General features: G+C 46.3%; 2 protein-coding genes across 4 annotated transcripts; both read right to left on the bottom strand.

The window, feature by feature from the left end:
* Positions 1 to 1,955: 1,955 nt before the first annotated feature.
* LOC125526807 (uncharacterized) lies at positions 1,956 to 11,940 on the bottom strand. 3 transcript variants are annotated; one of them, XM_048691430.2, is made up of 6 exons: positions 10,684 to 11,936; positions 9,977 to 10,572; positions 5,284 to 5,430; positions 4,325 to 4,430; positions 3,994 to 4,158; positions 1,956 to 3,895 (listed from the first exon to the last, which is right to left on the bottom strand). In XM_048691430.2, the coding sequence occupies exons 2-3, from the start codon at positions 10,548 to 10,550 to the stop codon at positions 5,294 to 5,296; spliced, it is 711 nt and encodes a 236-aa protein (XP_048547387.1). In that variant the 5' UTR covers positions 10,551 to 10,572; positions 10,684 to 11,936; the 3' UTR covers positions 1,956 to 3,895; positions 3,994 to 4,158; positions 4,325 to 4,430; positions 5,284 to 5,293. The 3 variants fall into 3 exon arrangements, with proteins under 3 accessions (XP_048547387.1, XP_048547388.1, XP_048547386.1); XM_048691431.2 differs by having other exon boundaries at positions 9,981 to 10,572; XM_048691429.2 differs by lacking the exons at positions 1,956 to 3,895; positions 3,994 to 4,158; positions 4,325 to 4,430; positions 5,284 to 5,430 and having other exon boundaries at positions 9,294 to 10,572; positions 10,684 to 11,940.
* LOC147986831 (putative disease resistance protein RGA1) lies at positions 7,049 to 9,226 on the bottom strand. The gene has a single exon (XM_087544963.1). It carries the CDS (start codon positions 9,224 to 9,226, stop codon positions 7,376 to 7,378), a length of 1,851 nt encoding a protein of 616 aa, XP_087401089.1. The 3' UTR covers positions 7,049 to 7,375.
* Positions 11,941 to 13,445: the final 1,505 nt, after the last annotated feature.

Below are 13,445 nucleotides of genomic sequence, written 5' to 3'. Positions count from 1 at the left end.
AGAGGCGAGCGCTAGGGTTCTGGACGGGGGAGAGGAGTGCGGGGATGGGGGGCGAGGCAGGCCAGCGGGGAGCCAAATGGCCGGGCGCACCGAATGGGCCGGCCCAATCGCGGGTCCAGGAGGGGGGCCCAAAATCGAAGGGAGGCCCGCCCGTGGGGAGGCCCAGGACAGCACGGCCCAGCCTGCGAGGCAGAGCGGTCGGGGCGAGAGTTTCCCCTGCAGCCGCCGTCTCTACCGCGGCCGGCGCCGGCGCTACCTGGGAGGCGGGCCAAGCCCTACTGGGAGCACACGAGGGAGACAGGCGCATCGCGGAGGACCCGCGAAGGCCGTGATGAAGGGTCTGAACGGGGACTTGCGGCGGAGGACCGGCGAGCCGGCGGGGGAGAACGCCGCCCGACACGGCGACGCCCGAGGCACGACGGCCAGGGGGGCGGCCACAGCGAGGCGCCAGGACGTGCCGGCCAGCCCCAGGTCGGACCGCCCCGCAACACCCCACGCCGAAGCGCGGCGGTGGCGAGCAGTCCGAGGTCCCAAGGCGGCGGCTTTCCCGGGCGTCCTCGGCGAGGGCACGGCAGCGCGGCGCGGACGAGCAGGGGGGCCGGGGCGACCAGACCGGGGCGGCGGCGAGGGAGGTCGACGGGGCCCGACCGGCCGAGGCCTAGGCGGAGGATCCCGGCGCACCACCGGGTGACCGGCCGCAACGTCGTCCATCTCCGCCCAATCAGCCCAACGGGGCGCCGGAGACGGCAAGGAGGGCTGAGGAGAGGAGGGGGTCGCCGCGGACGGGGAGGCCGGAGCCGCGGGGGCGCGGGGGCGGTCGCCGGCGCCGGGGAGGAGGGTCGCGCGGCCGCGGGCGCCGAGTCGCCAGGGGCGTCGCAGGAGCCCATCAGTCACACCACGTAGCTGAATTCACTGTGCTTAACCCAAAAATCGTCAGGAGATGATGCCTCAGACTCAGAGGAGGGATTTAACAATCCTGGCAGCTAATACAACTCCATGCTTAGCCAAGGCAGGGGCGCATCTATCTAAAAAGAAAAAACATACAGGGACGCCGACACATTTCAATTGACGCAGCAGCTCCACAACCTTCCTTCAGGTGACAAATCTGTCAAATGCCACAAATGATGGAGAACAATGCCTCTAAAGCTCTCCACTCTTATCTTCACACAAGTTTGGCCTGAATAAAAAAAAAATTCTTACAGAGAGATCCCACTGCAAGTCGAAGCACATGCAGACATATCAATTGGTTATAACATGTAGACATATCAATTGGTTATATACATCCAAGAATCATGCGTTCCCTTATCTTGTGCTGCTAAACATAAATTCTTGAGAGGTGTTGCCGACTAAATTTCGATAGGCAGCCACAACCCACAAAGGCCGAATTTTGCAATGAACAATTACAGGCTGGGGCTCAATTTATGCTTCAGCATAGGTAACTACAGTGACAACCAAGCATAGGTTCAGATATTGCACAGGACTGCATTACACTCAATATAGATGAAGCTACAAGGGAAATAATAAGTGGAGAAAACAAATGAGAAAAAAAATGGCCTGTTTATGTACCATTCATTGAAAACCTACTACAGATCAACCGGTTTGGATGGCGGTCATATAATAGGATAGGAAATTAGTTTCCCTATCTATTGTTAGCCAGCCGGTTGTGGCATCTTTTTTGGGCTAGTTTGTATATCTAGCCGTCTGTAGCTCTGAGTGAGCTGCATTTCTCTTTTTCCTTTTTGTTTAGCTGGAGACTGTGGAACCTTGTTGGCACTTTTGCCTTTTTTGGTTAATAAGATGGCCGCATGCATCGTTCTGATGCAGAGGCCGGGGAAACCCCCCTTTTCGAAAAAAAAAGATGAAGTTACAAGGGAAATAATGAGTGGGGAAAACCCATCCTCTCTTATAGTACTGCCAAGAAGAAAGTTGATACAAAGAGAAAACACACGGTACGATTCATCTCAAGCTTCTCCTTGTTGATTCTTCCCGAGAAACAAAGTCTCAAATCACATTAAATTGAAGACCAGATCGCTTTACAGGATTTAGGCTCCTGACTCAACTTTGCCCACGTGCTTGCAAAATACCTGAAAGCTTAGCATAGATAGATCGCAAACAAGTGCTCATGTGCAAACTATTATTCAAATCCTCATGAACCTCGGATGGAGAGAAACTTGCCACGAATTTATCGAAGTAGCAGACTAACAATTGAGCACGAGCTTAAACAGTAACTCCTATTCATTGCCAGTACGGAGTGGGTTCTATTTTATGAGAGTGAACAGCATCAACAATATAGCAATCAAGTTTTTGAACACAAGTCACTAGGAGATTTGACTTCAATGTCAAGAACAAAAGAAAACAAGAGCAGCCAACAGTTTTATTCCTTTGTGAACCTTCCATGAGCAGGTATCTAGTGAAATTACCTCGTCATGATCCGGAATTACTCTCATCACATAATTACCTAGTGATATTCGTCACTGGCCAGTGGCCGAAGTGTTTCCTATCTACTTTATATTTGTGGAAAGCTTATCTGGAGCTTGGTAGGGTAATTTAAATAATGAGCAAAACTGAAATCTAGATTATAAAGGTAAATAAGAGTTCAACTCCAGTACAAAGAAGTCTTCACATGCCAGTCATTGGGAAAAAAAATCCCCAGGGAACGTGGGAGGAAATGGACTCACGCCAAAGAAATGATTGAGAGGCCGATGCAATGTAAGGTGATCCCAGGATGGGAGTGATGTTCCTGTTAATGATACCTTCCGCATAGGTAGTAATTTGATTAGCCATTCTACCAATGAATACGGTAGCACCGCTGACTATTTCTTCCTGCTTGAGGATGAACATTTTGATCTTTTGAATGGAGCCCCTGTTTCCTTCTCTCTTTTTTCTTCTTTTTTTTCCCTTTTTTGGTTGTAGAAGGCATCAATGTGAAGGGTTCATAATGATGAAATTTGCAGGGTTAGTGACACTAATGCACTTTTGAGTCTTCTTGAACTTGATGAGTGTGCTTATGGAAAAATCAACTACTATGGAGTAGCAAGAGGTGTGCTATATAGGTAGGTATGGTGTGAACACAATGGAAGAAATGGTTTAATTTCTGGGATTTGTATATGTACACCAGCTGAGTATGCAATATCCTAATGAAGGAATGCAATGCTGAGTGTCGAAGAGGCTAGCAAAAATTAAGTTACGCAAAAAGAATGACTGGCATTGAAAGACTTCACACTAGAGGAACATCAAACTTAACAATACACACTAAGTATTCAGATTGCAATAATCAAGGCTCATGAATTCTGCTCCGTTTTTGGCATTGGTGGGATAGAAAAAATACCCTCGATCAATAAGAGAATAAAATCACCTTCTCCATACTTAACTCATGAAGTTCAATGAATAAAAATTAGCAAACTCAAGCCATTTTGCTCAATCAATGTTCATCAATCCCCTAGTAACAAGTGTTCTCTACGTTTACGACTATATGTATCAACTGAACACTCTATGTTATTTAATTTAGTGTGGCAATGAATACAGAGATTATTAGTGTGCTCAAAAGCTAGACTACCAACTTAGAAGAATGCAGCAAGTTCTCTAACCTAGCTCTCATGAGGGGATAACAGTTTGACACTTGCACATTGAATACAATCTAGCATAGCTAAAGCAATCATGGATTTCAGCAGGGGTTCACTAACCTTCCCTCGAAGGCACAAACAAGAGTTGTACCTTCACACAGAAATGTTCCTAGCTAGTACATTGTTAATGTCCAAAATTGTACGACAGGCCACATCTATCAAGAACCATAGTTGAGCCTGGAAGTTTGGAACTGAACTGAAATAACAGCCCGAGGTCTGAACTGGCTCCACCCAAGTACTGAGATGATACGAAGGGTATTCTTGTAAAGTTCCTATAATTCACCAAATTCCGTTAAGCAAACAATTATGAAAAATGCAAGGATACCTTGTATAGGCATCAATGTAGAACTGAACTGAAGAAACTACAAACCTTTATTTTAGTAGCAACACGGAGTCTCATTTCGTCCACCATTATGTGGTGATATTTTGACCCTCACAGCCAAACAAGCCAAGTGCACTAGCAGGTCTCTATGAGTGACGACCAAGATGTAAATGGCACTTATCTAGAAATGAACCAGAACAAACATGAGAATACCTGAACAAGAAAGAAAAAAATGTTGAGTGCATCATAAATTCCGTCCGGGGAGGAAAACAGGGAATCTCCGAAATGGTATTAGATGAGAATCAAGCTGGTTTCCTTTATATTTATTAATTTGGTACGAATTAGAAAAATGACTACTGTTACTTTTACACATACTTACCGGATTTATGGATTTATTGATAAGATGGAGATACCACACAAGAACCTTTACGTTCCAACTTCACTGGATGGAGTGGATTCTGTAAGGCTTAGAGAATGTACAACTCCTGCATAGTAATAAAATTAAACATGCTCAGACTTCAGATTATACAGTAATGAGGTAAACCAAACGAGAAGTTTTTGAACTCATGTGTGAGATTAGGAAGAAGCAAGGTAAATACCGTGAATGCAGGTAATTCTACAAAGATGTAAGAATTGACAAGTGAAAATCCATGGCCAAGCCTAAACATAGTATATTGAAATGCACTGTTTAGACTTTCGCTATAACAACATAAACCAAGCTATGGGGACAATGATTTCTGGTGTGTGGGATATAAGGAAAAGAAAAGAGGGTAATGATGGGAATTGTGGATGGATTCAAACAGGGACTTGTCATTGTGGATGGATTCACAAATGACACATGGATCTGCCTCAGAAAAAAAAATGACAGTACTTGTTGAACACACGAATATGTCTCAAAAGAATATGACACATGAAGGGAAAACTGCCCCAGGTAATCAAAACAACATCATGTGGATGTGGATGAACAAACAACATTTTTTTCCTTCACAAAACTGGGTGGGAAACAAGATTAAGTATATGTATGTACAGGATGGAAGATACAAATTGAGACCGTCATGCCTCATGCTAGCAACTGGAGATGGTGATTGAATAGAGAGCATTCTAGGAGGATAGGCGAATATACAAATCGAAGGAGAACCCTGTACGTTATATTAAAACTAGCAAATTACTTAGATGAAAAAACAGTAAGTGTGATGAACCAAGCAAACCAAAAAGCTTTTTTTTTTTGCGAGAAGCAAAAAGGGAGATTTCGACACGTACGAAGTTAGGAATTGGAAAGGCAGAGAAAGCAATTGGGAGCGAGTAAAAAGATTGAGGGAAGTGTCTATTGTTACGCACCTTGGAGTGGTCAGACTGTGACTCTGACTATCGGTATGGTTCCTATTAGCTTGTGGCACGCCCTTTTTAATTCCTCGCTGTTGCCGCCATTGACATGTAACTCCAGCATCGAACTTGAAAGGCCATTCTTGGGCAGCGACTTGATGGCTGTACAGTCGAAGATGTACAATTTTTTCAGAGAAATCGGGAGGTTGTTTGGCAGCGACTTGATGGTGGCATTACAGTCGTCGATCTTCAACATTTCCAGAGAAATTGGGAGGCTGTTCGGCAGTGACTTGATGGCACTACAACATCCGATCTCTAATTCCTGCAGAGAGCTCGGAAGGTTGGGCAGCGACTGGATGGATGAACAGTCATAGATAATTAATTTCCTGAGGTTGATAAGCTTGTGTAGTCCCGCAGGGAGGCGCTGCAGCTTGTCTCCCCACAAAAACCGGAGTTCCTGGAGGGAGGTGAGGAGCTGAAGCACCTCCTCTTGCTGCTTAATTTGCAAATCGCTCCATATCCGTGTCGAATCTGAGGTTCAACTTGGTGAGGGTGGAAGAGAGGAGGGTGCAGATGGGCACAGCAAGGACTCCTGTGTTGGTGTACGTAGTTAGATGCAAGAGCTTGCAAGAACGGGAAAAACCCTCTTTGTCATGTGGCTGTGAGGCGAATAAATCGGAGCCAGCATAGAGTTCTAATTGTGTGAGCCGGCCGTGGGCGAGGAGAGACCATAAGCCCTCGTCTCTTGAATCCCCCAATATATCCAATTCTAATCTGGTGAGAGAGGTGAGATTTGACAAGGCTTGCATCGTCCCCATGTGCTTCACACCGCGTAGGAATAGATCTTGCAAGCAGGTAGGCAAAGGGAAAAAAGAGGAGGACCACGAATAGGTGGAGAGGAACTCAGGGCAGTCGCTTACATATAAGTAGCGGAGGCAGCGGAGACGTTGGAGGCCTCCTCCTCTTCCTTCTCCTGGGCGGTCGCGGCGCGATGGATTGGTGAGTATGCTCACCCTCGGGCATTCCAAAATCCACAACTCTAGGCAAACAGTCTCTGCTGCCTCTAGGCGCGATAGGCAAGAGCAGCAGTCCTTCTGCTGCCGCTGCTGCAGTTATCATTTCCTCCTCTTCAACTCTTGTCTGTTGCTGCTGCTCTCCACAAACAGTCTCTGCAACCTCCACTACACCCAACCCGGTTATATTCTCACACCTGTTTATTTGCAACTTTGAAAGGTTCGGAAGGAAAGAAAGCAGCAGCGTCAATTCTTTCCCACTAGCATCACACCTGTTGATCTCGAGGTCTTCAACTGGACACCGGTATATGCCATGACACCTATCACCTTCAATCGCTGGCAAGCCACTACTCGAATCACATATCATAAGCTTCTTTAGAGATGTTAGGAACTGGAGGTAATCCAGTTGTAAACTTACCAGAGGGATATTGTTCACGTACAACTCTTCTAGATCAGTTAGATTAGAGAAATTCAACCCATTCCACAACACATCACCCTGATCACCCTTTCCCTTAATTTCCAAGCCTAATTTCGACCCGTATTTTGTTGGGTGAACCAGCTGCTCAAATACTGATCCCGCACTTACTAACTCAACAGAGCACGGAGCACCTGCCCGCCAAGGGAAAGGGGGTAGCGACTCTAGTTTCAAGCAATGTGAAATGCTAAGCTCCCGTAGTTTAGGATGTTGGAGCAGCCCGAGGAGGAAGAAGCACACACACAGGTCTAGAGGTAGAAGAACACACACAGGAACTTGGCACCGCACACAACTTGTGCCACTTTTCTCTTGTATACTCACGCTGAAGCACAATGCAGATACATGGGCTTTAATAGCCAAATCACTCGGCCAACACACCCCACGCACTAACCCACTAACTAACTTCCTAGCTGCATGCACGCACTACTCCACTTCTGCATGCACGCGCCCACAACGAACCAGCCACACATATCGGCTTGATCCGCTTCTTTCTCCAGCAGCTCACGCACGTCACAAGCTTTGAGTCATTCCCAAGTCTGTAGCACACTAGGAGCTTGCCCACGCAACGGCACACTTGACGCACGTCTCGACTAACTGCGTCCGCTTCTAGCTCCACACTCTATCTACCACAAGACTCGGCCGCTGCAACTCTTCGCAGCTTTGTGCATGCTGCTAACCAACTACATGCATGAACGAAACTAATGCGACGAAATAAACATGATGAATACCTAGACAACAAGGTAAACTCTATCATAGGAAACCAATCCGCTTTCTCCTGTTGCTGTGCTTGACAGCAAGTAGGAGGATGTGAAAACGGCAACTCGATGAGTTCAGAGCAATGTCTAATGATGAGCACTTCCAAGTGGGAAAAGAAAGGACAAGCGCCATTTCCAACCCATTTTTTCAACCTAGATATGCTACTTAATTCTAGCCTTTTCAAATTGTGGAAGCCCGGAGGTGAGATACTACAACCCTGATACTCTTCACCAAGCTCATTAACCATCCACATCTCTCCCAGAGGTGGAAGATTCTCCCAAAATACATCATCCAGACAAAGAGATTCCAAACATTTAACTGAGAGATCCTCACCGAGCCATGATGGGCAATTAGTGCCTCCATGCCCTCTAATGCACAGCTTTTGAAGATTGCTATGTGGTAAAAGACTTCCAAGAACATTATCTTCTTTTACAGGATCCTTATTAGATCGCCTAACATCCCATTCTAATATGAGTTCTTGTAAGTGGTTCTTGTGTAACAGTTTTAATTCATTTGCTTCCTCTTTTGTTTGCACATTTTCAAGATTATAAATCCTAAGTGTTCCTCCAATCTCTGTTAATGGCCCCAGCTGACTCAGTTCAAAACCCCCACTCTCCTTTCCCACTCTAAATTCTCTTAATTCCTGGATGCATGTTAGTATTCCCACGCCAACAATGTTAGAATGAAAATGAAGCATGTTTTCAGGCACCAGAAAATATTTCAATTTTACAAGGTCGCTCATATTTCTAGTGGAACTAGCGCAATGATGCACACTCTGCAGATCAATGACCTCTAAATGATACAATCTAAACAATACACTTTGTAAGCAGAAGCCCGAGTAACGCACCGACTTGATCCTTAGGTAGCATAGATGGATAAGTTTTGAAAAGTTGTGCAATACGTCCTCCAAATTATATGATGCTGCGGACAAAAATATCACGCGAAGGGCCGTAGCTTGCCTAAACAATCGACCAAAAGTTTTGGCAAAGCTACCATGGAAATCGCCAAATAGCATTAAAGTACGTAGGTGTTCAACTTTCAATTGTTTATTTAATGCACTTAAATTTTCATCATACTCTTCGAAAGACATCCTATCCTTTACATCTGTGTTATATATGATTATAGACAAGTGACGTACAGATGGAGGAATTTGTATGGACCTCATATTAGAACCATAGATACTAAGACACTCATGTGATGAAACCTTCACCGCCAAGTCATGCAGTAAGTCATGGATGACATAATATGGACGTCCATCTCCCTTTTTATTCATTTTGAAAAATCCATGATTTACTAAGTCATTTAAATAGCACAGTCCAACATCTTCGATTCTTTTTCTCTTCTGATCACATGAATGCAAAATACCAAGTCCTATCCAGAAGTGAACCAACTCCTTGCTACCAAATTCATAATCTTGATGAAACAAAGCACAAAAGGAAAAACATTGTTGCAGATGGAAAGGTAGATAATCGTAGCTGAGCTTTAAAGCTGGCATAATATCATTCTCGTTGGTTTCGGATTGCCATTCTTTACTTTCCAAAACATTTCTCCAGTGGTTCAGTATAAGATTGTTTCTAAGTAATCTGCCAACAGTTTTTGCTGCAAGAGGGGAACCCTTCAGCTTATCCACTATTTTGCTCCCAAGTTCAGATAATTCTACATGGTCAGCCCATGGTTCTTGGTTACCAAATACACACTCTTCAAAGAAAGACATGATATCTTTAGGACATAGACTGTCCAATTCTATTGAGCATTTAGTTGTCTTAACCCTGTTAGCCACCTCAGGTGACTATAACCATGTTACCTTTTGCCCCCTCTTTTTTAAACAAAACTAATAATTTTTTCCACTCATCCTCATGATGTGTCCACACATCATCTAAGACAAGCAAAATCCTCTTTCCTTTTATTCTTTGCTCGATAAGCTCTTCAGGACTGCAATTGCTGTTTTCGTTATTAACTATGGGGATTTTTTTCACAATATCTTTTGCCAACCTATTTGCATTAAAATCGAAAGAGACACATATCCAAATGGGAACCTGGAAATGGCTCTTGATTTGTTCATATATATGTTGTATGAAAGTTGTCTTCCCGATACCCCCGTGGCCTACAATTGGAAGCACAGTAAGTTCACAACATTCACTATTAGCAATTTCATCTAGGACAATCTTTTTGTGGCTACCCCTTCCATATAATTTAGGCTCTATAATTTGCGGGGTGGTTTCGGGTCTGTTCATGGCAGTGTCTTGGATAGGGATGCGGCTAGAGTTCAGTAGCTCTAGATTAAGAATGGTGGAGACCTTATCACATACAGGCTTCAACTGCTTTATGATTTCCGATATGTTTCTAGACATTTCCACCCTATCAAACTTCAATTTTGGTATTTGTACGTTGCGAGTTTCCACCACTTTAGTTTGGGCATCATGGTCAACAAATGGTAAAGAGGAGAAGCAAGATAAGTGTTTACCTACATTTTGGGCAGCCTTCTGCATGCATCCACCGTGAACTTTCTGGACACCCAGTTGGTTGGCAGGTGATGGTGGTGAGGAGTTAATTTCATGCCGGCCACCACAAAAGTGGAGGCCGGAGAGGCATCCTTGTTTGACACCATCATCAGGACCATCGCGCCTGGCAGCACACATGCACACAGGAAACTTGAGTTTATTCACACAAGCTCTGGCCGTGTGGCGAGCATTAAGGGCGAAGTCTTGGACACAGCCAGAAGCATGCACATCGGCAGCATGGTAAGTGCCGTCGAGCTCATCCTGGATGCGAAAGTAGTCGAGTTCATCCAGCACGTCATCGGCCCCGTATGCCAGCTGCCGCAGCTTGCTCAGCAGCTCAGCCAGGGCGGGGTTGTGGATCTCCCTGCCACCGGCATTGTTCAGCATCCCCTGCGCCTGCAAAAGCTCCAGCTTTAGGGCCTCTATGTTTTGTCCGAGGTTGGTGCTGGCTGCCCACGCCTCCAGCACGCCGCCAGATAGTGGACTCAGCGCCTTGCCGACCACCCACGTTGCTGCGTGTATCCCAGCCGTCTCCATCAAACGGTTGCTATGGATGTTTCTGCATCAGATCAATAATTAAAGATTAAGCTGAAGAAATTGGGAGAGCCTGACTGTATAGCGATTATGCTCCTAGAGTAACTTAGCAAGAGCACAAGATATATGTTCGTACCAGAGGCGGGCTGGTCGTGCTCCCACCGGGCTGTCTGGATGGCAACTTTACAGATGCAGTTGTCGCCAGAACTGCTGCTACTGAACCGTTGCTGCCCGAGGAGAACCGGTAACAGATGTGAGAGCTTTGGAGACGCGGCGGTGGAATGCTGGTGGGAGTTGGGAGCAGAGGGACGGCAGGTAATAGATGTGAGAGCTGTGGAGTAGAGGGGAGTGCAGAAGGAGGGGAATATATAGAGAGATAAGGGAGCAGCTCCAAGCCAAGTACCCCAACGGATGGGATTGAAATCAAACTAAAATAGTGATCGCTAACAACTAAGTGTTTGGATCTGGCTTCAGATTTGGTGTTATGTGTCGTAATTTTAATTAGGTGCCAGTGGGAAATAATCTAGTCATTGGGGTTTGGAGATGGAGACTTTCCGCTGCACCACTAATATATACTCCATGTTCCTGCTTGTCTCGTGCTCATGGCCGACTCCAGTGGCCATTGGAAGTTTGTCGAGCCGCTAGCTGCTTGTGTTACTTAAGTGGTGGCTTGGGCGAAACTAATGTAGTTACTGAAGCTTGTCTGAATGAAAAAAAATACACACAGAGATGTGAGTCATGTGACTGCCCCCAACGGATCTGATGAGCTAAAACAATGCACTACCGGTGGCGCGAATCCCGTGCTTCAAATCTCACGCTGGTTGGCTAGTGGCATCGCGGTCTTCGCGGCGCTGGGTGCAATTGCAGAGGAGTTGACTTGAGCGAACGAAGACCCAGCCCCAGTTAACGACGGAGCAATGGAAGGCTTGGCGGATATGAATGTGAGCAGCAGCACGTGATGTGTTGGACCAACGCTCCAAGCAACGGGCGGGAGGAACTCTATTCACTACAGGAATCGCGGCTTCAATGCACTGCACCTACGGCGAAACCAAGAACGCCGCTTCAGATCTCGTGCCAAGTGCTGTATCCTAAATGCAACTGGTGCCGGTGGCGCAATAGCATAGGCAGAGGATGCACATGGGTTGATTTCTCACCAAGCATAGGTGGTTCTGCAGTGCACCCACCGGCCTTGCAAGTTGCAAGCAAGCGATTCAGGCGAGAACCCATTTGGCTGTATATGTCATAAACTGATGTCACGCGAGGTTACTTATGACAAAGGAATCAAAACACATCAAGTCCTTTTGGTCTGTTATAAACAGAAAGTTCAGAAACACGGTAATGAGGCAAGTGACTTTGAAACAGCGGAAATAATGCTACAACGCCATTTTGCTGTTGTTAACTCTAAGTACTTCTATAAGAAGCGTAATTAACAAGCAGCCACCGTGATTAACAAGCATTCCTTCATAGAAACCCCTTTATACATAACAAAGCCTGACAAAACTCATATACTGTATAAAGAAGAAAGTTTCCCAAATGTTGCAGGAGAACACTGAAACTCACAATACCACTGCTCTAATTCAGCCTCAATCCTCGCTTCCGGACGCCGCGCACGCGCATCCAATCGATAGAGACCCAACCGGACCAGCCAGGGAGAAACAAGGGTTTCGAGCAAGATGCGCTTACGGATTCGGGTCGGGCGCCGGGTAGTCGCCGTGCACAACGGCGAGGGAGGGGAGGCGTGAGCCGTCTACCGCCGCCGGCAACGAACTCCGGCGAAGCCATGGCCCGCCGCCTTGTGTCGTCTTCCTCCCTTTTTTGAGCATGTGTCGTCTTCCTCCCTCGTGTGACCTCGTCGCCGACGAGTGGCATAAATGCCTTTTTTTAGCCTAACGAGTGGCATAAATGGAGAGTGTGGGCTTCCACCCTCTATGCTTTCTGAAGCACAGTGACTGGCCCACGTAACTAGGCCACGTTTTTTCTTTCTGAAATAACTAGGCCACGTTAAAGCCATGTAAAAATGCTGGGCTTTGCATTTGTCAAAAATAAGTTTCTAATTTTTTTTTTGTGATGTCACATAATCACAATCATTGTGACGACTCCTCAAATTTTCTCCTATTATTATCCTATATACTTAAGAAGTTCACCCCCACTACTTGATTTATCTCAACATGCAACATAGACACCTCAGCATCCAATTACATCCAGCCACGTCACACCTCATGCAATCCCACTCAAGCCCACCTCCTCAGGTCTCACCAAATCAGTGACTACATTTTTTTTAGAATCAAGCAATGACTATACATTAGCGTCCTGTCACCAACGTATAGAACCGATTGTACAGCTGCCGTCTCTCCGTTTCCACTTCCACGGATTCCTCCTTAAAGAAACCACAAAGCGATTGGAAAGACAACACAACACTTCCACTTACATTCCCACTCCCACGGACTCCTCTCCCGGAAAAAGGAACACGACTTTTCTTTTCCTGGATATACAACAGGGTGCGGTGGCTGGGAGCAGATCGCTCGGTCAGGGCCGTCAGGCCGCTCCTCCGGCACGACAGGCGGTGCTTCTCGCCTCCGTGGCTCTCCCGGATACTCTACTGTATGTTCCCCTTGCCAGTTCAGTGCCCTACGTCCCCTGTTCCTCCCCTTCTGTGCCTGTTACATTTCGGCTGAGGTAGCTCCGACGCTCCTTCGCCCTGGGGAAGTCGGTGACGGCCTGTTCCTGTAGAATCAAACCGGCTGCTGGTGAGTAACCAATCTGAAGTTAGACTTCTTTTCTTCCTGAAAGGGCGCCAGGGCCTCAACCATGGGGTAGACGTTTATTTCCTGCCTCGAAGGAACGCTGGATGTATTGGAGTTCACCGGGTCAACAAGTCATCCAAATTTAAATCGGTTT

This window comes from Triticum urartu, chromosome 2A (genome assembly GCF_056163025.1).
Source record: "Triticum urartu cultivar PI428250 chromosome 2A, HENAU_Tu73, whole genome shotgun sequence".
Taxonomy (NCBI): domain Eukaryota; kingdom Viridiplantae; phylum Streptophyta; class Magnoliopsida; order Poales; family Poaceae; genus Triticum; species Triticum urartu.
This window is presented reverse-complemented; position numbering and strand designations above follow the sequence as displayed.